Source organism: Hippoglossus stenolepis, chromosome 2 (genome assembly GCF_022539355.2).
Source record: "Hippoglossus stenolepis isolate QCI-W04-F060 chromosome 2, HSTE1.2, whole genome shotgun sequence".
In the NCBI taxonomy this organism is placed as follows: domain Eukaryota; kingdom Metazoa; phylum Chordata; class Actinopteri; order Pleuronectiformes; family Pleuronectidae; genus Hippoglossus; species Hippoglossus stenolepis.
Window position 1 is genome coordinate 11,007,689 of NC_061484.1, and position 26,110 is coordinate 11,033,798.

The 26,110-nt window shown below is 43.6% G+C and overlaps 1 protein-coding gene across 8 annotated transcripts in view; it reads left to right on the top strand.

Annotated features, from left to right (window-relative positions):
• add3a (adducin 3 (gamma) a) overlaps window positions 1-26,110 on the top strand; it is a 105,204-nt gene that overhangs the window by 59,862 nt on the left and 19,232 nt on the right. For 7 of the 8 annotated variants that reach the window (XM_047343819.1, XM_047343820.1, XM_047343824.1 and 4 more), the window contains exons 2-5: window positions 7,810-8,047; window positions 20,635-20,773; window positions 21,503-21,654; window positions 22,387-22,467. In XM_047343819.1, the coding sequence (XP_047199775.1) occupies window positions 7,853-8,047; window positions 20,635-20,773; window positions 21,503-21,654; window positions 22,387-22,467 (567 nt within the window). In that variant the 5' untranslated portion in view covers window positions 7,810-7,852. Of the gene's footprint in view, window positions 1-2,233; window positions 2,611-7,809; window positions 8,048-20,634; window positions 20,774-21,502; window positions 21,655-22,386; window positions 22,468-26,110 lie in introns of those variants that run through there. The other variant, XM_047343817.1, reaches the window with a different exon arrangement.

The following is a 26,110-nucleotide window of genomic DNA, read 5'->3' on the forward strand; positions in this document are numbered from 1 at the left end:
CCAAAACTCTCACCACCTTGTGTTTTTGCATGAAATCTGCCTTTGCACAGTCGTAGAAGCGGAAGGAGAAAATTCAGAGTCTGATTTCTCAAACCAGTGCAGGGCTAAAGTTTAATGTTGGCCGAAGTTCAGCATCAGCACAGATCATCCGATGGCGTCTGGCGTCGCAGTGTTTTTACAGTTTCTCTTGCGGGAGCCTAAATGAAAGCTCCTTATTATCTAAGCTATCAGGTGCTGACAGTAAACACCAACAGGTTCATTACCTGGGAGCTCGGAGGCAAAATCCTTTGGCACGAAAATCTGCGGCTCCTCTTAGATAAATTAAAAAGTTATATTTTACAATATAAGTTCAGTGCCAAAGTAATATTGTGACACAGATTTAAAAGACAGTTCAAAGTTAATAAGTAACGTCGTTAAGAGAGAAAGCAGGTCACATACCAGCACTGACTGCTGCATGAAGAGAGTACCTTTATTTTTATATTTAGGAGTTTTTATTAAATTATTCTTATAAAAGTAGAACCAATTGTAGCTGACTTCAAACCTATATACATCCAACCTATGTGCAGCTTGTTCTCAGGCTTAAATCAAGTGTAATATAAATGACTATGACGTAAGCCGTTTTCAGACATGAACTCTGGACATTTTTCAGAGTTTGCCTTTCATAAACTAAGAATGCTGATAGTCGGGGTCAGACATTTTTACAACCACTGCAACATTTCCAGAGTGTTCAGATAAGGGGTTTGGCCTGGGCAGACCCTGTGTCTGACGAGTGTCTGCAGTCCCTGCAACTTGTTTGATTATTTTAGTGTCTGCCCTTATCGCCAAAACCTCTCGAATCTTGTCCTCTTTCTAAGTTGGTGTCATTGTCGGCGTGTACTACGTGTATGAAACTACTTTTTCATCTTTACATATTTGTATTTCTCCAGTTTTGCGTCCGTCAGGCTTTAGAAACGGCAACAACACACACACTTGTCGGCTGTGAAATTTTTCTGCTCTATTCTCACGTGGGTATTTTTAAATAAACTTGACTTGGGGGGGGGCTGGAAAATGTCTTGATGTCAACTGACTTGGACATTTGCATTCTCACATGCAGCCCCTCCAGAAAATCTCAGGAAAACATCCAGAGTTAGTGCATGTCTCAAAGCAGCTTAGGTAAGTGAATGAGATCCACATGTAAATTTGCAGAACAATCCAGGTGAAGTATGATGCAGTGAAAATCAAGCAGTGTCCCTTCAGGCTTGGCTGACAGGTGTTTGACATTGTGCAGCTTAATTTTACAAGAGAAAATATGTGGTGTTACTGCGGTGGTTCCTTGGTCTGTGGCTCAGGTTGGTCTCCGCGGGCTGGGTTCAGATAATCGTCAAAGGACCTTGTCTTCACTGTCCATCCTGTCCTCAAAAGACCAAGGTTTCTGTTTTCACTCCGTTTCGACAAAAATCTCTCTGCAGTTGCTTTTGGGCCGGTAAAAGAATCAAAGGTCTACTTTACAGCATGTGGCAGCATGTCTTGGATTAGTCCTATAGTCAGTTGGGCTGGGTAATAATTCACTATTGTAGTTTACGGGTGCAGTTTAAACAAAAACAAACTGAATTCTCCTCCAGGCAAGACACTGCCAGCAGCTGTTCTGGGGACCGACCCCGACCTCTGACCTGGGATGTGACCTGGGATCATTAAATTGTGACGTTTCCATTTTAAAGTCGTTCCGACAGGGTCCTCCTGACTTTTTATGGCATCTGGTGTTTCAGTTCAACGCAGCGACAGGTTACGTTGATCCACAGCAGCCGGAGTGGCTGTGTGGGCAGGTTGTGCGGCTCATAAGTGAGACAAACTCCTAAACACTGACCTTTAGTACAGTCGCCCCGGAGGGGGTGGCGAGGGGTGTGTGAAAGAAAGGCATAAAGAGAAGAAAAAGAGAGGGTTGTGGAATGTGGGAGAGAGAGCAGAAAGTGAATGGATCAGAGGAAAAAGAGAGATGAGGAAAAAAAGACGAGTAGACCAGACAGAGCGAGAGAGAGAGAGAGAGCGGGAGTAGGCAGGGAGGAGGAGGAGGGGTGATTAGTGTGTGTGAGCCAGAGCTCTTATTGGTCCAGCAGCCTGTGTGTGCATGTGTGTTTGCATGAATCATTCTCTCTGTGTGTGTGTGTGTGTGTGTGCGTGTGTGCGTGTGCTTCTAGCCAGTGGGCGGGGGATTAAGCCTGCATCACGTGGTCCCTTTAGCTTCTTTACCACACAAACACACACCCTCATTCTCTGAACGCACACACACACACATCCCCTCACATATACACTCACAGCTGTTGATTCTTCTCTCACTGATGAACACCGGTACAGACGTGGAGAGGGGCCGGCAGGAATCCGAGCGAATCTGCTCTCTGCTGGAACAACCTGGAGGGACAAGTGGACCGACTGGTTCCCTGTGATCGCTGCCTGCCTCTCACTTTCTGTCCCGCTCTTTCTCTTTGAATCTCTCGTCTTCTCTCCGGGACTCAGTGTTGGAATTTTGAGCGCAGACGGCGAGCAGCAGAGGGAAATAGAGACATGTGTTTTGCCTCAGCCGCCTACTACCACTGCCTGTGCTCTCCCATTCACTGACCGAGGAGGAAACACAAGGTTGGTTGGGCTCGGGCTTATTCTCTTGTTCTCTTGTGTCATTACCTGGTTGGACATTTGGAATGTTGTTTGGGAATTTGATCCCTCCGGTTCTCAGACCTTCTAGTATTTTAATCCCATTCATTTCGGTTTATTATATGTTGCCTACAGATTGCCATCCATAAAATTGACTTGTAGTTTTAGGGGAATTCCAAGTTAGTGCAGCCGCCTGGGCACTCACACAGGCGAGTACACACTCCTGCACTATAAACACGCTTGGCAGTAACAGTGCAGTGAGTGTGAGCACCAGAGAAGATTAGCTCTGGCTATTAACTCTGATGTGTGCAACACTGGGCACTGAAGGCATGTGGAGATACAAGACATTCCTTTGGGTGATTGTCTGCAAAAAAGAAAATCCAGATAAGATTTTTTGTGTGTCCTCTAACCTGCATAAGAAGCAGCTGCTGCTACTGACAAAAGAGTTGCACAATAAAGAAACACCACAAACTACAGTCAGATGTTTCCATGTGTCAATCAGACAAAACACGGGCTGCGGAGCCGGCACGTTGTTGGGGCGCAGGAGGAGAAGTCTTCCTCATCTCATAGTAAAGCCGCTGGATGATCTGTAGGCTGCTGAGCTTGTGGCTCCAGTTTCACTGCTAGGTCTATCATGCAGTCGTGTTTAGACACGTACACACCTGCTCCTCTGTTTGTGTGTGTGTGTGTCTGCATGTGCGACTTGCTCTCACAGGGTTAACACCGCAGGTCCCAGTGTGTGGTTTTGTGCGCGTGTGCTCACTCTGCCATTTACTGTGTGTATGGATATAATTAGCACATATACAGATTCTTTCCTGGTATTGTTGCCGTCGGGTTGAAACACAACCCAAAAGGCTGTTTGCCTATTTTTAGTGGTGGCAGCTCGTGGAGAGTCAAGCATGCATGCTTTGAAGCTGCCCCCAGGCCAGATGACGATATGAGGGTTGACCGTGTGGCTGAGTGTTGGTGTCTGCTGCCTGTTGATAAACTGTGTTTGTTGTACCTTTCCACTAAGTTAATATGTAATCTACTGCATGCAATTGAAAGAACAGTGACAAACAATGTCAGAAAGGGCAAGTCGGAGAGAGATGTAGGAAGCCAGAAAGACGGCACCGCACAGAGATTGCAGCGGCTGACAAATTAACAGTGATTGGCTTCCAGATTAGCCGCCTGTCATCAGAGGAAGATAGAGAGTTGTGTGCTGCCTGAGTCGCTGGCTCTAATCCAGCTCCAAATGTCAGAGGACGACTGAGGCCCTATGGGGGATCACTCTCAGTCTCTGGGATAAAACACACAGAACGGAGATGAAGGAGGGAAACTAACGCGTGAAATGTGAGAGACTAGAAAGCAGCAGTGTTGCTTCACTGATTTTTTTACCTAAATTTCTAAAACACGCATGTTTATGTCACTACACAATTACAAGTACTTGATAGTGCATATTTATATTTAAAAAATCATTTTTTGTATATTGTAGGGCTCAGTTCATGAGTTCATCAATTGATTGATTTACAGAAATTAAATTAACATCTTTTTCAATTGTTGATTATTTAGTTTCTTTTTCAAACAAAAATCTTTAACCTTTTTGTCTTTCTAGCATCTTCATTGTGAGCTGTGCTGCCTTTCTTAATTTTATGTGACAGTGAATTAAATATTTAAGACTATTGATCTGTAGGTTGAAGATATCACATTGGGCTTTAGCAAATGGAATCTCTATTTTCTGACAATTTGTAGACCAAATAATGAATTATCTATAGTTTGAATTACTTGAGAAAGCATTTGACAGATTCACCAATAATTAAAATATATAAAACATTAGGAATCCTACGCTGTATTTTATAAATCTGTACCACTCATGCAGTAACGGCCTGTTTTTGCCTGGAGTTTAAGTCCAGACTCGATGGAGGTTTAGTGTCCGTGACTCACACTATTCCTCAGTTACTCCTAGTAACCAAAAACACGTTAGCGCTCTTCGGTTTACAGCAGTGATTGGTTTTATGACGCTCTTTAAATAACTGTTTATAGTTGAGAAAGTGTTCATGGACAGCCTCCCCACACATGAAGGCGGCTTATATCTGCAGAGCTGCCAAACACGGGTGAGGTGGAGGGAAGGAAGGAGGGAGGGAGGTAGGGAGGGAGGGTCAGTAAAGGTCACAGGGTGAAAGGTCACGGTCACCTTGCCTCGGGCTGCGGTTGCAGTCTCGCTAAAACACAGCCCTCCTCGTCTATCTGCCACAGAATAACGGCTCTTAAATCAATCACAGCACAGTCCTCCAATGCCACATCTCTACAGGGCAGTGGTGTTGCAAGTTTCCGGGTTTGGCCGCTGAACTCAAACTTCTGGAGTTGTTGTGGATTTTTTATTTGTTTCATTCAAGAAGTGTTTTGAACGAATCACAAGCGCACATCTGCCATCACGCATGAAAATTGAATTGTAAACATTGATACTGTAATATGAGGATTGGATTCCATTCTTACTCAGATTAGTCGTGTGCTCTCTGACATGCACACAAACACACACCCACACAACTACCAACCCACACCCCCCCTCACCCTCTCATACCTCCCAACCGTCGACCCCTCTGGATGAGACCAGGCCAGGAGGTTTCAGGACGGGGACAATGATCTATTGACAGAGACAGAGGGGGGGGGCTCATGCTGGGGACTGCTAGAGTTGTGTGTCTTGTGACAGAGCAGTGATTGGGCGGTGAACTGAGAGGCTGGGTTTGGTGCTGGGAGGGAGGGCGGGGGTGGCGTTACTGTATTTTGGTGAGGCTACAGCTGGCCATGCAGAATTCCACTCATACACAAAATTTCAGGCACGAGCTCAAACTGTCAGTCGCACATTCTTAGATGCATTTTAGATTTGATGCTCCAACTTTCATTTACTTTAAAGATTCTGGCCCCGGATCATCGAGTTAGTGCAGCCACATGTCTGCCTTCTTTTTGAATAATGCATTCTGCCCTCAGTTTTACAGTTTATCTCGATACAACTTCCAATTACAGTGACTATGGTCGAGAAAAAAAACAAAGCAGAATAGCACAGAGGCGCAGGAGGACGGAGTCAATATCAGGTTACATAACTCTTTGCTGCCCAGCTGCCTTCAATTAAAGAGGTTTTTTCATGCGGCTTTTATTCATTTCCACAATATAAATCACAGCTTTAGTAGAGGGATCAGGTCGAGAAGGAGAGGCTTCCTGTTTCCAGATAACACCATAGACAAAGCGCTGGTAGTTTGAATGAATACTTTTGCATTTTAAAATATGTTTTACATAGCGTTGCATTTCTTATCAAATTTGTAACTATTTCTGTGTCTTGCAACATCTTAAGAATACAAACACAAAGAGGGGTTGCAGGAGGGTCGGCAGTTCAAATTCCCAGTGGAAATGGTGAAAATATAGTTGTGAAAAGTGATCGATGAATACACTGAACTACCACTGAACTCTGAGCAAGGCACTAAACACCCGAGGAAACAACAGTGGTCGTATATATGAGTAAACCTAAGGTCTGAATGTTTGACTCTATATTAAAAAATGAGCCATTTGTAATAGTAAGTGTTGAATGTTGTTTTTTACATATTTACTACAGTAGCAATACTGTACATATCAAGTCTCAACAAAGTGGTTTTATTCCACAGGAACACGTGAACAGAAAAAAACCCAAAATTCCTCATGCCCGGGTTCACCCACTAAGAAGGATTTCTTTAAACTGTCTGTTTGTTTGGTCTGAGGATGTCTCCTCTATTCACTTATCGGTGTGTCGCTCCACTAATCTCCGCCATCTTTCTGAGTGCCATTTGACCTGAATGAGTAGCTTAGCAGCATGTGTCAAACCGAATCACCGCTCCCGCCCCCTGTTTCCCACCACACCAAGTAAACAGCAGTGAAGGTTAAAAGGAGAGAAGGGGCCGATTCTGGCGGAGTAACCCCAACATTTTTCAAGCCGCCTCCTGTCATATGACTACTGAAAGCCACGGGGATCCCTTTTTCTTAAATGATCTCTCTCTCTCTCTCTCTCTCTCTCTCTCTCTCTCTCTCTCTCTCTCTCTCTCTCTCATTCCTCTAAGAGACACCATCTGGTGGAGATCCCATAAGACCCGCCTCTCCCTAATACATCACCAGCTTATGGTCCACTACCACAACTTTAGCCGCACTGCAAAGAATCCTGAAAAATACATTTTTATATGTTCTGTCTTTCTCCCCCTGTGAATCAATCTGTGTTTCTTCACATAGGAGGAGAAGTGCTTGTATCATGTGTTTGTTTGCAGATGAAAACAGAACCTTTCCTGGCGGAGGTTGTTATGGTCTTTATCCCCTGAAAAGAAAAAGTGTTTCCCAGTTTGTGTTGCTCGTGTGTGCTTCATTGTCAGATTCCTCTTAAATTTATTTAGCCTCACGTTTCTTTTTTTCCCTCCCGAGTCTTTCAAAAAACATAATCAACTTTATGTATTTCCTTCCTTTATTTATTGGCTGTGTCCCTTGGCAGGACAACAAGGCGTTCAGAGGGTCGGTCACGATCCTTGATTTTACTGTAACAATCTGCGTCCGGGGAAATGCTTGTTGCTCTGCCAGCTGACCTGAGAATGAACAGTGGGAGTAAACCAGCTCACCAGTCAAGGCCTGCATGTTCCAAACAAAACCTCCTGTCATTCTCCTCCACTTTGTTGGGAGGTGTGTCACAGTGACCTGGCTAATGCCTGTGTGCAGTTGTGGGTGTATACAGAGTGACGCAATGTGCATATGGAGCCAAACTGTAAACCAAAAGCAAATCAAACCAAAGCACAGCACCTCCATCATGTCCACTAATGAAACTAATATCCTTTTCCTTATTTGTCAGTAGACTACAAATGCAGGCCTTCTTTACTTTTGTTACAACCAGTGACCAAATCTTTTTTTGGGGGATGTGTTCGTCAGTGAAGATACTTAAGTTGAAATAAGGCATTTAGCATAAATAGCATTTAGCATTTTGCCTCTACAAGCAAATCTGTTTTGCATCTTGGTCGCTGCTTTATTAGCTGTAAGTTTGAATCCTTGTCCATGCCGTTCTGTGTTGTTCTCAACACTCCTTGTGCTAGGAAACATCTGAGCACAAGTTTTTTTGAAATGGTCGATACCAACCTTTTTCCTCTTTCAAATGAAATGATTGATGTTCTAACATGTACACCTCCCTGCTTTCTTTCTCCTCAGGTAGAGTCAGAGCCATTGAGTGAGTGAGCGAGGTGAAGCAGGCATGAGTGCGGACAGCCATCAGGGGGTGGTGACCACTCCTCCTCCGCCTGGCGGAGGGACCAAGGAGCGCTACTTCGACCGGGTCAACGTCAATGATCCCGAATACATCAGGGCCAGGAACATGTCGCCCGACCTGCGGCAGGACTTCAACGTTCTGGAGCAGAAGAAACGTGTCACACAGATACTACAGAGCCCCGTAAGTGAAAAGACAGAAAAGAGACTATGCACAGGCCAGAGAATATTCATTTAGACCTGTATACAGAGTTGTACACTGATTACTTTTGTTGAGCTGTCGTGTCGTCCAGCTCTTTATACGGTCATTGGTCCTGAGAGGTGGATGGGACTGATCACAGATGGTTCTCCTTACAGAATGTTGATCACAGATACATTTTGTGGTTAATTAGGTTTTTTTAAAGTGGGTAAACCAGCTAAAAAGGCGATTAACTCCTCTCCCTTTGCTGTTGTGGTACATTGCAGTAGAGAAGTTTGCGTCTCTGTTTTTTTCCTCTTGGGCGTCATGTTCGACGTCATGAAAGCACCGACAACTGAGGTGCTCCCTAACCTCGTTGTTTTGCCAAATTAACGCGTTCACCCGGACGTCTTGTTTCCATCTTTGCTGATAGGAGCCGGAGCCAATTAAAACCTGTGTTTGCTGATTAGTCATTTGACCTGGAAGTGAATGCAGATTGAAGCTATTCCCATTGCTGTCAGAAGTTTAGCAAGTGTTAGTGGGTTTAATGGCTTAAATGTGTCTGTTTATAATTCTTTGTCCCTGTGATAGACCTGGCATCTTAGCCTGGGTGTTCCACAACTGTCACTGAATACATGCTGGAGTTGGCACTAGAGTCCCACAGTTCTGAGCAGGATTAACTGATTAATTATTCAAAAGTGCCTGATACTTTTGCAAAAGAAGTTTAAGAGGAACACTATCAAGATTACACAAGACCTGATGGAGAACTTTTCACCTTACCGACAAACAATTTGTGAAATCACTTCCCGTTTTCTCTTTCTGACAGTTATTATTCGCCAATCAAGTGATTTCTAAAAAAGCCACAGCAGTGAGTGCATCACACGTGCTTGTGTGTTTGTGTTGATGTTGTGACACTAGCCACAGAAACTCAGTAGTCAGCCCCCCGCTAACATCCTGATATAACCACCAGCTGCCGCGCCCTGGCTCAGGCGTACTGCCGGTGCTCTCCGAGTGCCCTCCAGGCCAGCGGTTCCCATGCTCAGTCAGGTTTTGCTGAAGTAAATAACTCTGCGAGCATGGGGCAAATTTCAGCCAACACAAGTACTGTTGTTGTTTGATTTTCTTTGCCCGGAGGTCTGAATTCTTGAGAATTACTGTTGCTTCGCTAGCCAAGCCTGATAGAAGTTTTGAAGGTACAGTTACAGGTCCGCTGGGGCGACACATACTTACTGTTTAGGCACTTGAGGTATTGTACAAAACAAGGGGATATTGTGTCCTGTAGGTTTGTTGATGGCTGCAACTTCTGCAAGGATCCGAATGTAGTGCAAAGGTTGTGATTATAACCGGGAGAAGCTCAGAGAGAGGCCGAGCTAAAGCAACACTTGAACATCAGACTGTACACGACAATATCAGACTTAAAAAAAAAACTCATCATGTACCCTATAGATGGTTTACTTCTGGATCAATTTGTTTCCAGCTACCACCTAAATGCATTTCATCCTGATCTGGCAGTCAGCACAAAACTGTGCAACTGTGGTAATCATAGTCCGAGACAAAGTCATGGCGTACGTAATGTCAACACAGCTCTTTCCTGTCTTGCTGTTTTCTTGCTTGTGTCCTCTGAGCAGTTGCGTCACCATGTGTGGATATTTTACAACAAGCCCTCCCACTCCACTTACTTAGTATTTACTCTGCACTATTGGCACAGGGCTGGTCTCTTGACTGAGGGAGTGCTTCTCACTGTTAACAATGGTATCTTACGTTTCTAGATACAGCGTGTGTCTGTCTGTATTTGTCCGTATGCATTTTCAGGTTGATTTACGTTGAAGTGACAAAAACACTTTGATGGTTTTAGAGTCAGCAGTGACATTTATTAGGGCTTGAATGATTCTCGAACCGAAACCAAAATCGCAGTCCAAACGACCACAGTTTCGGTTCGCAACAGACAAAGACGGAACCGCCAAACATCTCCCTGCCCAATCCCACACACTGCCACAGCAGCATGTGCAGCCTGTTGCGTGTGTGCGTTTGTGTACATTCACACTCCAATCCAATCACAGCCACGCGTAATCTGAAGAAACACAAAGAAGTGACTAGTAGCTTCAGAACAATGAGTCGGGAGGTCGGAGAGGATCGTCTGTTTTACCTTTAAAAAGCGTGGAAAGGATTATTTTTAGGTTATTTTTGTTTATGTATTTTTTTGTGTAGTCGAATTCCAACATGTTCTATAAGCCGTTTTCAGACATGACCTCCAGGTAAAATCTGGAGAATTGGCTACATGTAGTTTGCCTTTCACACATGCACAACACAGCGGGAGGTTCTCTGCACAAACGTGTTCACAACAGCATCAAATCCAACAGCGAGAGCATTCAGTGCAGCAGACAGAGGCAGGAAGTGACGTATTAACTCCACTGTGTAGATCACGTCATCATGTTTACAGCACCCCGACACCGTTGTCAGCTCTACGTGTCTGTCACCGCTTTTTTACCGGGAGATATTTGTTTTCTTTTTGTGTTTTAATTTTTGTGTCGTGTGTTAGAAAGCGTCATCAAACAACCCCCACCCAGTCGCGGTAAATCCTGCGGGGGATCCCCTGCTGTGTTCTCACATCGACTTCTCCTGGATTTCTACGGACTTTATACAAGGAGGTCAGGCGTATAAAGTCTGTAGGAACTGTGGAGCGTCTCACTCTGACATTTGCGTTCTCTCATGCGCCCCCGAGGAGAAAATACGGAGGATCTGCAGAGTCCAGTGCATGTCTGAAAGCAGCTTTATGTTGTTGTCTTCACTGTTCCAAATGATGGTGTTTTAATAAAACCCACACATCCCCCCCCACCCCACCCCGCGCTTTTTCTTACGCACCCACTATTCACCCCCTTAAAATAAAATCGAGGTATGAACGAAACCATGGCTCAAAAACTAAGGTCCAAACTGAACCGTGGATTTGGAGAATCGTTACAGCTCTAATATTTGTGGTACAGTTGGGTAACGGATAAGGTCAGGTGCTGCTGCAGCAATGAATGTCATGAATGAAATGTTCCTCACAAGTACAGTAATACAAGTCTGGAAGCGTGTGTGTGTCTGTGTGTCTGTGTGTGTCTGTGTGCGTCTGTGTGGTATTTGTTAGTGGCGGCGCTGTGGTTTCTTTTTTTAGCTTTAAATGTGATCCACATTCTGCACATGCCCAGTGTGGTTTCCTTGGCACACAACGTTTTTGCACCAGATGTCTGGAGGGGCAGGAGCTTGGTGCTGCTGATGCAGGTTTCCACTTGATCCTCTGTGTGTATGTGTGTGTGTCCTTGTGTGTTTGTGTGTGATTAAGTACCACAAGTGCAGTTCGGGGTGAGCAAATGAATGAGCACATTAAAGGGCTCTGCTCTATGTCGACTGCAGTGCACTGCTGGGCCCCCGTTGGAGCGTCTGGACCCGACCATCACTGGTTTGTTCTGCGGTGTGTCTGACACAGCTGGCTGCAGTTTGTCCTTATCAGCTGCAGTTCATGTTGAAAAGAAGCAGAGGCAGTCAGTGGGAGAGAGAGAGAGAGGGAGCTGTCTGACTGTTCAGCCTCACTCAGGTTCCCCCGCGGCTCCACTAAATGATTTAGTGTCTTTCAGCTCGTTCGATGGTTTCGAGACCTGCAATTTGGGTCCAGTGTCACGGGTCTCAACAGCTTATTTTCAAGACACATAAGGCAGCTGTTGTCAGAAACAAATAGATCTCAGTAGAGTGCATCCAGGCTAGATCTACATCTTCACTTGGATCTTCACCACATTTTGCTCACTCATCAGCCCCCTAAACATATTAGTTTTTTCTTCATCAATATCCATGAATTAATTTCAGGGAAATCTGTGAAATGTCAAAAACCGCCCTATCTTGCAATGTTAAAGAAAGTGATTAAAATATTCCTGGATCCGCCCCTTTCTCCAGATCCACGCCAAAATGTAACGGGTTCTTGCTTGGCCCATGTCCCATCCTTCCACCAAGTTTAATGGAAATCTGTTCTGTAGTTTTTGGGTAATCCTGCTGACAAAGAAACAAAGCAACCAAAGGGGCAAAACCAGAATCTCATTGGCGGAGGTAAAAACCTCCAAAAACCCACTGGACATGATCTGCCTGACAAACTGGGACCAAACAGAGCGAAAAGAAACATTGGAATCAACACCAAATCCACTTATGGTTGAGCTGTGTCTGCCTGATGTGTAGGCAGCTGCTTGCCGACGTTAGCTGCACAAATATTGATGAATTTGATAAGATGTCAAATTCTCGCATCAGGACAGTCGGCCGCTGAAAGACGCTGCCTGTGTCTCACTTGCTGTCACGTTTATTATGAAGCTTGATGTGGTTTTGAACGTGGGCCAAGCGGCTCTGTCAGCAGGAACAGGTGGCTCCCTGCGTGCCGCAGATTTTTTTGCAGCCCTCTCATCAGGACAGTCGGTTTACTCACATTCAACTACGACAACAACAATAACAAGCGTCACCAGCTGAGCAGGACACGTGCGCTCGATCCACCCCCTGTCTCTCCCTCTCTCTCTCTTTCTTTCTCTCCTATCGTTTCTATTTTCTGTCGCTGTACCGAGTTCAACCGCGTTCAACCGCACACAACACAAACAACATGCATGTCAACAGCTGGACGTCCACACATGTGCCTCTCTCTCTCTCTCTCTCTCTCTCTCTCTCTCTCTCTCTCTCTCTCTCTCTCTCTCTCTCTCCCCCTCCCCCCCTCCGTTTGTTTTGATTCCAGTGTTATGGGACTAGCGGCAGCTCCAGATTACATGGTTTCCAGCGCTCAGATGGCAGGTTGTATTTAAAGTCGGACCAATATAGAGCAGGCGGGACTGAATCAACTGAGCTGACTTCATCCACTCGCCTCATTCATGCAGCTGTGTTTACCTTTGAAAGTCAAAGGCTACAGCTCAAGGTTGAAGCCCTTAAGTCTTTTCGTCCTGCGAGGCTGCACGGACAGAGTCCCAGCTCACATAAAACATAATAAATACATTCTCTATCTAGCACAAGAGAATGATCACATCTTTTTTATAGAAATTATACCAACAAAATCCTCAAGATTGTGGATGCAGTTAGTGACCATTAAACACTTGTAGGGGAAATTGTCATGTTTGTCAAAAGAAATTAATGTAGGTTCCTTTTAAAATACAGAACATTAACTTGCTGTACTTTAATTCACATGACAAAGGAGGAGTCAGGGTCATTTTTAAGTCAGCGATCATAACGAGTCTTTTGTATGACATGCGAGGACTGAAATTTGCCTTCAGGTGATGTGTGAGCTGCTTTTCTTTGCACTTTCTTCTAGAGACCGAGCTTGGATTCAGCTCTCGGCTGAAAAGCCAAGTCTCATGATGACACGGTTTTTAAATCGTGATATTAATTTGTTACTGTTTTAATTCTGCGTTTAAGCCCCACTCTCTCACTCTCTGTCTCTCTTTAGCTGATGTAAAACTGTACATCTATACAAATTATTATTAAATATAATACAAATATCTCAGGATGAAAAAGAGCTCGCATACATGTAGGTGATGCAGACGAAGATGTCAACTTGGACAGTTGATGAGATTCGAGAGCTTGTGGAGATTGGGCCAACGGCGGCGTTGAGCTGGAATAAAAAAAATTGATTTCCATAGCGGAATTAATATGTCATGTCCTGTTTGGTGCATTCTCCTGATATTATCCTGTTGTTGTTAGAGTCTCACCTGGAAATTGTCTGCCTGCCTGATAACTGTATGAGTTCTGGCTTCTGGGTTGTCGTGTCTCTATTTGCCCCAAAGGGTCAAAAGGTCAAAAACTCTCTGAGGCTCGAGATTCAATCAGATGAAATTTAATTTCTGTTTCACTTCCACATGCTCAGTCTCCTGCACTTCTCCGTTCCTTCTCCAGCATGTGACACATTTGTTCATCATCCACTGAAATGATTTACCGATACCAAGTGGTACATTTGCTCAGCCTCATTTGCACTCAAGGCCTCCGGGTCTCCTCTTCCCTCTCAGTTGCCAGAAATCACCAGTGGATAATTTATGGTGCAGTGGCGGCTTCTGTCGAGGACTCTGTCGTGTCGGGTAAATGTCAGGGCTGCTCTCTGCTATGTTTTCCTTTTTTTCTTTTTAAAAGAAGGCTGAACTCACTCCAGAGGCTCTTTAATACCACCCTCTTTCCTCTCAGAGATATGTCTCTGTTTTACTTTGGCATTTCACGACATATCTTGGGAGCTGAATTTAGCAAAACCACCGGCAGTGCTCTCAGGGTTAGAGGGCAACACAGTGAAATGTTACCGAGGTCCACTTCACCTCAAGAGGAGAGGCCAGGAGTCAGAGGAATGGCCTTTGTGCCGAGGTTATAAGCTTTAAACTATTCTCCATCTGTCTCCAAAGACATAAATGCTTTACAGAGGGGGGGAGCGCTGCATGACTCCAGCTGATCTGACAGGTGCTCTTTAGTGGTCTGCTAATTTGCCTACATGCTTGAGGAATAAACTAAAATCATTATTTCATCCAAACACAGAGCACCTTATTGTTTCTTTCCCTGGATCTCGGTCCTATTCAACACTTGTGACTCCTGGGATCTTGTATTTTATACTTCAACCAGAGACGAAAGTATTTTAGTCACTAAGAAAAATAAATGTAATGAATGATTTCTTGTTGAAACTGGTGCATGAAAATATTTGCAATATTTGCCGGTCTAAAATGTCGGATCAGTATCGACCATGACGTGACCAAACCACAGGAGATACAGATACACTTTCTTATCACTTTTAAAGAAAGCTACCGTTGTAAATGATCTTTTGGTTCAATCTGTTCTGTCACGGCGAACAAGCGCATATCTCAAGAAACAAGGCAGGGAGTTTATGCAGGGTAGGGAGACATTGCAGTCGGGGCAGGGGACCAATTTTACTGTAGCACCCTCTGAGGTTCGGTGGGTGGGGGTCAATAGCACTAGGAGGCTTGCAGACAGGCACCCAGCTTCTTTGTAGCACTGTCACGTGGGCTGCTTGAAAGAAAAGCATTGTGATGACATAACTGTGGGGAGGCTGAAATTACAGGCCTCACCTGGCGTGTTTCTTTTTCTTTTAGGATAACATGAGTGTGTATTTGCCTTTTATCGTTCATCTACCGTTCTGTGTATGTTTCAGTCTTTTCTGACAGGGTACGTTTGAAGAGGTTGTATTCAATTCATTTCTTTCATTTGACCTGTAGAGGTGAACGGAATTCATCACTAAGACGACCTAATGATGCAGGTCACCATGTGCTACCAGGTGGACAGAGTTTAACATTTTGTAGGACTGAGAAAAAATCCTAACCTGTTGGAGGTAATGACACCAAAACACATGTGCACATAAGACAAAAACAATAACCGCATTTATAACCGCGTACTTAACTGAAATCTGCTGTAATGAGACAGTTGACATCATACTAGTGAGTTTGTGATGCAATGATGAAACTGGGAGTGACACACAATTCTTCTGATCAGGCAAAACGAACGAATGTGTAGAATCGTCCTTGGCCCAACCAAGATATGAAAAGTCCTGCCTTCCTTTCCCACAGGATGACGTGCAGCAGTGCGAGCGTCACCTGAATGTGCAACAATAACTGCAGCAGAAACAAGGGAATCGCAACAAAAGGAAACTTCTCTGGAAGTGCGATGATGACACAAGCTCTTGGAAGACTAGAAACTTCCTGTTAGAGTAAGAGGGTGGAGGAAACTTTCTATTGTCCCTCAGAGAGAGAATCGAGTGAACTATAAGATGCATGTGAACAAGTCTTTTTGTTCACCATGCACCAACCATTGAAGTGGCGATGAAACACTTGTATCAGGTCACATCGGCCCTGATTAAATGTCCTGAAGTGACACGTGAATCCTGGAGCTTGTCAGATCACTCCGATTGCCCAGTGGAGGAAACACGAAATTCAATGATCCCCCACAAGAACCAATAATGTAACAAGGACCTAGATTTAAGATGAAGAACGTCTGAAACCTTTCTGTCGGACTGTGTTGTGCCTCAGAATTATCAGTGTTAGATTTATCATGGTAAAATTGTATTACTGTGCATAGCCACGTCTCTATTCTCTCTCCAGTCTCAGGCTTGGACTTCTCCACTGAGTAGTTGGACAAGCTCCAGTCCGCAGGTCGACTTAATACCCTCAAGACCGCCGCAGTTTCATTTTAAAAGATTAGCTTTTGTCATTTCAGAGCAGCCATGGAAATATTTCCTCATTTCTCTGATTGAACAATCATTTTTTACCAGCGCTAAGTGGATAGACCTGCTCTACCTGGTTGTCAGTCATTATAATCTGGCAGAGTAGAAGACATTTGTGTTTTTCATACCAGAGGTAATTGAGCTGTAACAATGTAATGTCCTTTTTTTTGTATTACCAGACTTCCTGTCTCTGTTGCAGTGGGACTGTGATTTTGAAAAGACAAGAAGGCACGCCCCCGCAGCAGCTAAAAAACAAACTTGACATGTGATGTTGTTTTCACTGCTGCAGATGTGCAGGGTTTCGTCTAAATATTAATGATACGATCCACTTTAGGTCCCAGGATTAATCTTTTTCGATGATGGGAATCAAATCCCTGCTGTCATAATCTTTTGGGAACACACACACATACTGTAGAGCAGATGCCTGCTGTTCTCTCTCTGTGTGGGTGTGGGTGTGTGTGTGTTGTGCTCATGTGCTTTTTAATAGGTTTCATTCCAAAACACCACAGTCCAGTGTGTGGACAGCAGCCTAAAGGAGTGTCTGATACTGATAACGTTTGATTGAACCAATGTGTGAATAAAGGCGGTCATTGTCCAGAGAATTGGAGCGAACGTGTGGGGCGTATTTATGGCGTTTCTATATTGCCTCCTCTAGTCTCGCCAGCCAGTCGGTGTCTCACACAGATGATCTACAGTTGTGTGCTGCATGTGATGTGTAGAGGGCCTGATTCTATAGAAACTGCTGGGACCTCATATGTGCAAATGTTTCAGTCAAGTCAGTGTCACAGTTTGATAGAGTGGGTCCAATGTCAGGGTGACGGCACAAGAACCCTGACCTCCACTGTCAGACATCCGCAACAGGCCAGTTTCCAGAGGAAAATGGCCATTAGGGATAAAGGAAAGTCTGGCCGGGGTTCAGAACCAGCAGCCCCGCAGGACTGCATGTGTCCTGACACAGGGGGTGGAGTTACTGGTTGCTCCAGTTTTAACAAAACACCCCCACGTGGGCATAAAACCAAAGGCCCCCCACGCCATTCGGTCAACACTAATGGACCGTCCCTTGGGAGGCTTGAGGGAACATTAAGGGCAAAGACAAGAGGCAGTTATGTGTCAGAGATGTGTTTGTGCAGACACAGCTCTATTGGGAATGTGTTGACTGGTGCATAAGCACTGAGATGATGTAAATGTATGAATATTTGATGTCGCCCTGTTCGAGGAGTCATCACATGGAAACAATGTCATGGCCTGTTTTCACTCTCTCACTGTTCTGAATTTGTTGGTGCTAGAAGACAGAAAGTTTGACCAGATGGTGAAGACGTCATTAAACTGGAAAGATCGAGTCAACGTTGCTTGAGACAAAGAGAAGTCTGAGTCATGAATGCAGACCAAAAATACAAATGTCAGAAGAGCAGGTTATAAGTCAGAGAATATAAACATGCAACATGGAATGTGTGATGATGATATGAATGATATTTTTGGGCACTATGAGTTTCAATGATTGGACAGAAATCAAGCATGTAAGGGAAGAGAGAGCAGGGAAGACGTGAGGTGAAGGGCCGTGTTCGAACTGAACCTGCAGCCGCTGCAGACTCCTCAGTACGTAGCCACTCAACACTGAATTATCTAGCGCCCCACAGGTGGTCGGATATCGACTCAGCTGAAAAAACTCCAGCTTTACCTTGAAACTTAATGAACATACTGTATTTAAGAACTTCATGGGTGTTCACTGAGATTTGTATTAATAGCGCTCTTTCAATGATCTGATTGTTCACAAGTCGCAAGTTGAGGTGCTCCCGTGGTTTAGGGCTAAAGATTCCAATAACAAATCACTATGTCCCAGCTTCGAATCGGGCTGTGGACTTTTCTTTCTCTTCATCATGTCCCATCAATGTCACTTTTACACCAAAAGAAGCAGATATATGCAGGTTTTTTAACAGCTGGTAAATCCACTAATGATAGGCGATTGACGCCTTTCCCATTGCCAGTAGGGGAGTTTGCCTCTCTGTTTTTTTTCCCAGTTTGACATCACAAGGGCACCAAAAACTGAGGCGCTCTCACCTATTTTGCCAAATTCGCAAGTTCACCTTGGTGTCACGTTTCCATCACTTCCGATTGGAGCTGATTAAATCCTGTGTCTACTGCAGAGTAATTCAATTTAGGACTGGATGCTGATTGCGTCCATTCCCCATTGCAAACAATGCAGCCAGATGTTATTGGATTTCTTGACCAGTGGAAAAGAGGCTACTTTCAGATAAAGGCCTAATATGATCCTGTATATAATTACTTTAAAATGTTTGACAGTTTAATATGCTTTCTCTTGCTGTAATGAGAACATCTCCCGCTTTCGAAATGTGGCTTGTGTGCATACATGCAGTGTACACAGTATATACATGCACAGTATGTGTCTCTGTTTGGGTCTGCGTGTTGAAATCCTCTGCACTGGTCACAGCTTTAATTGCATTAGCCGGCAGAGAGAGGTGAGTGTGCCCCCTGAGATTATCAGGAGCTACAGACACACAGTGTAACCTGGTCTGCTGTTACCTGCTGCAGCTGGGTGAGTGTATAACATGTCTGCACTAGTTGCACAGCCTGGGATTGCTGTTTGAACATTTGCTTTATGAGCTGCGACCTGATCGTGAACATTTTCTTTGAAGGGAAAGTGAAAGCTTCAAATCATACAGTGCTTGACATGACATAATGCATCCAGCTGGGTGAGTGTATCTGGTCTTGCATAAGAGCGTGTCAGCACATACTGTATTATTGTGTCTGTGGATTCAGCTGATGACTGTAGTCTGGACATGGACAGGATTATCCGCGCTCTCTCCCAGTCACTTCCAGTAGCCAATCACAGGGCAGGCTGTGAGCTCGTCAGACAGCCAGTCCTGACTCAGCTTCTTGTGCAGCGAGCCTACCGCGATCCAGCTTCATCTAGTGCCCTGTTAGGACGAGTCACACCGACACCAGAGGAGCGTGTGTAATCTGTGATTAACATGTCCTCCTCATTCTCCCTCTTTATTCGCACTCATCCCGTCTCTCTACATGTTCCCACATCGTTTCACTCTGTCATCGCCGTCCCCACTAATCCCCTGCTCTCTACAGCTCTCTGCTCTTATGTGTCTCACCATATTTTTTTCATTTGAAGTTTGAATACAACCCAAGAAAGTTGACATACCTGAAGCTTCATTTTTAAAGTTAAGTGAATGATATTTAACAGTTTAAGCAACACAATGCTTGATTGAAGCATGGTATCTTGTTACTTGTTTACAAAGTAAAGGCTTGATTTTATAGCACACAGATACTGGTCCCATGACATTGTTCATTGAGCTTGAGATTTAAAATCAAAACAAATATTAATCCAAATGCATTTTGATGTGAAAAAGAAAGCTTTTCCACCTGCATTAATGGAAATCCATCCCACCCATTATCTGTACTGCTTTTCCTGTGAGTGGGGGGCGCTGAAGGCAATCCTAGTTGGCTGAGAGTCGTGGTACTATCTGGACAGGTCGACCCCATTCAGACCTGGTGTTAGCATCTGTCCAGAGTGATCTGATCAGAAGTGTGTAAGTCTGAACGCCCCAAAGTGTGTCCTGAGATCCGTTCACTCCAGCAGCATGCGGGGGTGGTCTGGATGAATGTGGCCACGTTCTTTTCGCTGTATGAATGCAAATGTGTGCTGGGTCAAATGTGAAGGACCAGACACTCAGCTGACGTCCTCTGACCTTCTACCGTTAAAAACGTATTTTTTTGCCTCTGATATGTGTATTTGTTTGGAATCACAGCCCCAATATATACACTGATACCCACATAACGATGGATACCTTTTTTATATTGGTTAAATTCTTCCTTCATAGCTGTGCACATTTATTCATTAAGCCCCCATGACTCAGCTCGCTTTCTTTCTCTCCATCTCTCACTCGCGCCAACACACACACGCACAAACATCTGTAAACTCAGACTGGGTAAAAACAACATCATTTGGACTTAGTGAACACAAAGGACATACTTGATTATTTGCATATGAAGCGGGGAAGTGAGATCCGATCACGAGTCATCACGGGAGTCACATTCAGGATGCATTTTAATTTAACACTTTGTGCTGTCCTCTTGTGATCAGACCTCTCAGGACGGACGTTAACAGGGCTAGAGACAAACAACCATCCACGCTCACATTTACACCTACAAGCAATCTAGAGTCGTCAATTAATCTGCATGTCTTTAGACTGTTGGAAGAAGCTGGAGAACTGTGAGAAAACCTGTGCAGACACACAGAGAACATGAAAACCTCGCACTTCTTGATTTAGGAAAATCAGAGACTTATATTTCTAGTTTCTGACTCATTGCATCGAGTATTATTTTCTCTCAACTCTTTCTCTCCTCTCTTTTATTCCAGGCCTTCAAGGAGGAGTTGGAGAGTCTGATCCAGGAGCAGCAGAGGAAGGGGAACAACCCCTCCGGCCTGCTCGCCCTCAGACAGATCGCAGACTTCTTCATGGCCAGCTCAGTGGCTGGTTTCAACACCTCCTCCCTCAGTGAGTGCACACAGTGCTGCATCCCGCTACCCAGGGCAACCGGGCACTGACATTTAGTAGGAACGCACCACCCTCGCCCAGGGTGCCGCCGCTTTGAGCTGCACTGGAAAACAAAAGCATCACTATTTGAACAGAGAAGATATGCAAACACGAGATTTGTGCGCTTAAAGGCATGAATACCAAAAGACAACCCAACCCCAGACTCCGGAAGAGCCGTGCATTTTTCTCGAAGTTTTGATCCTTTGTGAGTTCTATCCAGGAGTCCATATGTGAAGTCTGCTTCCAATCACAGGGCTGGAATGCACAACTAATGCTGAAGTACATGTCAAAGGCAATAGAATAGTTCAGCTCAGCTCTTCCTCTAAAATACCACTGTAATGAGTGAGTCTGAGGAGGCGTGGCAGTAAACTCACTTTCAAAGGAAGGAGTGTTGTTAGAAACATGTCAGTGTGTAAATTAGTAAAATGTTTGATATGGAGCCAGATGTGTCGGATACAGGAAATTGTTAAATCGAAATCCAGATGTTGTACACTGGTTCTGTGGCAGTCCTGAGTCCCTCTGTAGTTTAAAACATTACTCGTGGAAAATGTAATGTGCAACTATAAAAGTGTCTACACTAACACAAAGCCGATGATATTGTTTTAAAGCCACCCAATTAGAAAACACTGCAAACCTTTTTTTTTAATTCTCTTTTGTAACTCTATTCATTCCTGTCTTTTTTTCCTCCAGGTCTGGGGATGGTCACTCCCATCAACGACATGTACGGAGTGGAATCCACCACGATGGTGAAAGGCGAGAGGCTGACGCGCTGTAAACTGGCCAGCCTCTACAGACTGGTGGACCTGTTCAGCTGGGCACACTTCGCCAACTCTTATATCACAGTAAGTCAACACAGGAGGAACCGCAGAGGATTAGAAGAGAAATAATTAAAGTGTGGACAGTTGTGATTTATGAAAACAGTCTGAATAGATGAGTATAGGATTTAATGAGATTTTATCACAGATTTTTCTTGTATTTCCATGTTAGACTTACCGTGTTATTTGCTTTTGACTGATATAGTTACAATAAACAGTATCTCCAGCATTGAAGACATTAGACATGTTTCCACGGACTACAATGTTCTAATATTAAGACAATAGTCTGAATAAGATACTGCCATGTAAACAGGATTTTCTGATTACCTCAACAGGAATAAGGTCATACTCAGAATAAACAAAAATCCAATTCAGATATGAGAAGTATTCTAATCAGTCGCATTATGTAGACATGTATATGTTTCAATCGCATTCTAACGTCCCATTAGAATCTTCACTGTTTTGTGGCGACATCAACACACGATGGGGGAAGAACTGCTTAACGACACATGCCCTGGGTTCGAGTGTTAACAATAAGTTGGGATCAGACTATGCTCTGTAACATGTTAACAGGAATATGAATGGAATTTTCTATCAGCAACTCACGTAAGCACCATAATCGAAATAATGTCTAATTCAAAATAAGTTCAGTAGTCGGAATATTGGTGTTCATGTAAACACAGTCACTGTGTGAGAAAACATTATTCTTGAGTCTCAAGACAAAAATGTGATTTCAATTTTTTCCTCTCTCTCTCTAAGGCCCGAGTCAGTAAAGAGCAAGACCACATCCTTATCATCCCGAGAGGTCTGTCATTCGCTGAGGCATCTGCATCAAACCTGGTAAGAAAAATGAGCACCTGTGGACCATTGCCAACATACTGTTTATATTTAGTTATATACCCAGCCTTAGAAAATATAATTTTACTTCAGAAGTGCAACAGAAACATAAGCACATAAAGTGAGATCATTTAACCTACCTGGGTAAAGAGATGATAATTGACGTGAAGTTGATTTTATTTATTTAGATTTGCATGAGTGAAAGATTCTGAGTTGGGGGATGAATTTCTTTATGTAAAAGAAAGATAAGACTGACGTGTTTATGTAAGTGTGGTGTAGCACAGGAACTGAACCCAAAGCACAGGATTATTTAGAAACTGATTTTCTTCATAGTCCGAGATTAATATAGTCCAGTGATCGCGTGGTTAAACTGAATCAAATGAAATAGGTTGTAAATATCCTTGACTTTGCATGATGTCTGCAGAGAGCACTTAGCATATTAAAGTTTTGGCCTTCAGTAGACAATGCTAATGCTTTTTCACTTTGCTTAATCAGCCATTTACTTCCTTCAAATATCTTCCTTGAATTGTATAAAGGGGGCAGATAGTAGATACAGCACAGATCAGTGTTTTGGTTTTAGGCACAAAAGAAAAACTCCCTCCATCTCTCCCGCCTCCTCTCTGCATCCCACTGTTTATGTGTTTGTTATGTTCAGTGTCACTGACTGGTCTCATATTGACATTAGTCTGACGAGAGCAAATGTTGTGGGTGGGTCAGGCTGTTGGTCTCCAGCTTAGGTTCGGAGAGTGCATATGTCGTCACAGCGCTGGGCATGCCGTGCTGATAGATGTGTAACAACGTGTGTAATAATCTGTTGACAACCTCATTTCCTCCTGCCATGCATTTGAACTCCCTCTAATTCAGTTCCTGTTTCCATCTGTTTGTCCGTTTGTCTCTTTATCTTGCTCTCGCTCTACTTTCTCTCCCTGGTTTCCATCTCTGCTTATTCCAATGAGTTCAAAAAGGTGAAATGACAAAAATCCCAGTGTTAAAACAAGGTTTAATACCCTTATGTGGATGTTAATAGAAAAAATATATAAGCAATACATAAGACATAGGATAGACATACTAAATAACCTGATTTAATAATGGTATATGCTTGCAATGACCAGGCAGGTGAATAGTTCTTTTAAAATAATCTATTTGATTAATATAATCCATGTAATCAGAAATAAAGAAAGCATGACAGGACACTAAAAGATTCAATTTAACTTGCCCTGTAGTAATAACATTCTTTGAATGTTCCCTGTGTTACTTGCAGATGTGGTTTCTTTGATAGTTAAAAGGCATTTTTATTTGTATCCACCCAACTAAGCCACATAACTTCCGCATAATTCCCCTTTTATGATTTGTGACATTGCTAAAGTTTACATAAAAGCTACTTAGATCATATCTTTAGTCTTTCTTCTCATTTCTGTTCTGTTTGCTTTGTTCTACCTAATCTGCAACACCTGTGCTTACATACTAACACACATGTTTGTACATCTATCTTAGTGAGGACACTCATTAGCATAATGGATTCCCTAACCTCTAATTCTAACCCTAAAACCAAGTCTTAACTCTCATTAAACAGCCCATTAAAAGTGGGTTAGAAAGTGAGGACCGGCCAAAATATCCTCGATCTGTAGGTTGCAGGCTCAAAAGTGGTCCTCACAAAGATATCTGTACAGTACACACACACACACCTGTGTAGTGTTGCTGCAGGTGTTGGCTGACAGTGGATGTAGTAGCCGTGCTGCTGACAGACACATTTTACTGTTTGACCTTCCAGAGTTGTTGGCAGGAACGAGATATTGAGAGAAACTCGGCTGAAGTTCAGCGGGTAACTTCTGCAGGTGCCTGACAGCAAAGCCTCGTAAAAGTGAATCAGATTCATTGCCGAGCTACGCTTCTATTAAGAATGAAACTAAGCTACAGAATCGAACCTAATTTGGGCGTAGTAAAGATAAATGTTATGTTTCTATCTTCCAAATAAAATAAAGCAATAATGTGTATAACAATCTGTCTCAAAAGCACAGACCAAAGTATATGCCAGTAGCTGCTAGATAGCAAATTTTCACCACCAGATTATTGTAGCTGTATCTAAAATGACTTAAGTTGTCCAACAGTATTTACTGTTGTGGAAAAAAATGTTTTGGCACATTGGCTCAATGGTCAACCTAACATTAGCATGTTTGTAACATGACTGATTTTCCTGTCCAGAGCTTGTGTTGCTTCGTTGAGTACGTAGAGTAAATTGACCAGTTCAGAAGAATTTTTACTGAACTCTTTCATGTGTCTTAGTGTCTGAAAGAATTACTCATCTAGAGCCTTAAATGTCCTAAATACTACAAACACATATAGTCCGAGTTTAATTACTCAAAATCAAACATTTTTGCAAACAGCCTCTTAAAGTACAAACTAGAAGGGTTCTCAGTGAGCTCACCTCAAACAAGGCTAACACCCTACATGCCATGTTAAAGATAGAACAAAAATTCAGAATCTGCCCGTTTATAAGAATCCGCTCCAAAAATTAACGGTTTCTTTCCTCGGATCAACCTCCACCCTTCCACTAAGTTTAATGGAAATGGGTTCAGTTGTTTTTGAGTAACCCTGCTGACTGACATACACACGGAATGAAACATAATCTCCTTGTTGGAGTAAATTATACAGTAGATGACAGCAAGATTTGGGCTCAGGTTTAGAATCTTAAAGCAACCTTATTTAGGAGTATTTATAGTTTGTGCGTCTGGACCGCGTCCATCTTTGCTGTGGTTGTCTGTATAAGTGCGATCACCACAAACACAGTGACTGCTGGCAGACAGAACAAAACGACGTTGTCTGCGTAGATCTGTCAGAACTCTCTGACTGTGTTTTAGTTTGTTTGTATCGGGAAGCCAGTCCGTCGCTGCTGTTTCTCTCTTATCTCCAGCGACCTCTTCAGTCACATGGCTCGTAGCTCAAGTGTTTGGACACACATTGATTAACAGGAAGCCGTCCAGAATAAAGAGTGTTGGAGGTCGTGCCGGGGTCAGCTGGGTGGAGGCTCTGGAGGATCTGAGGAGGGCCCGAGTGCAGTTGTCTTTGGTCAGTTTCCATCTGCCTCTCCCTCTCTCTGTCTCTGTTTGAGCTCTGAGGTGAGGTGGGGTCATTTGAGTTCACAGGGAAATTCGGTTTTGGGGAATTTTGTAGTTTGAACTTAGTTTTAGTTCAGTTTGACATCAGACTTTGGCTTTAAACATTATCTGAGTAATGACAGAGCGTGAGTTTGCATCAGAAGTGAATCTTTAAATTATCCTTAAAGAATTCAGGTATTTCATGTTCCAAGTTTCGGTTACTTCATCAGGCCCTCTCTCTCTATGCCGGGCCTTTTTTTTCTTAGAGATTTCTTATCACTAACTCAACTACATCAAACCAAGTCACATTGCAGATTCTCTCGGATGCGTGTCTTGACATGGTTTTTTAATATATATTTAATATGTCAGATGGGCCTCTCAGATGTAGGGCTGTGTGACTGACAGGGTGCTGTGGGGTGAGGCAGCAGCATTTTGAAGGACGTGAAAGGGTGAACTGATACTGTATTAGACATGTGATGTAACCCAATCGATGTTCGATCGTCTGACCGCTGGCTTTGACAAAGATGGCAGCGTTTAATTACGCTCGGCTG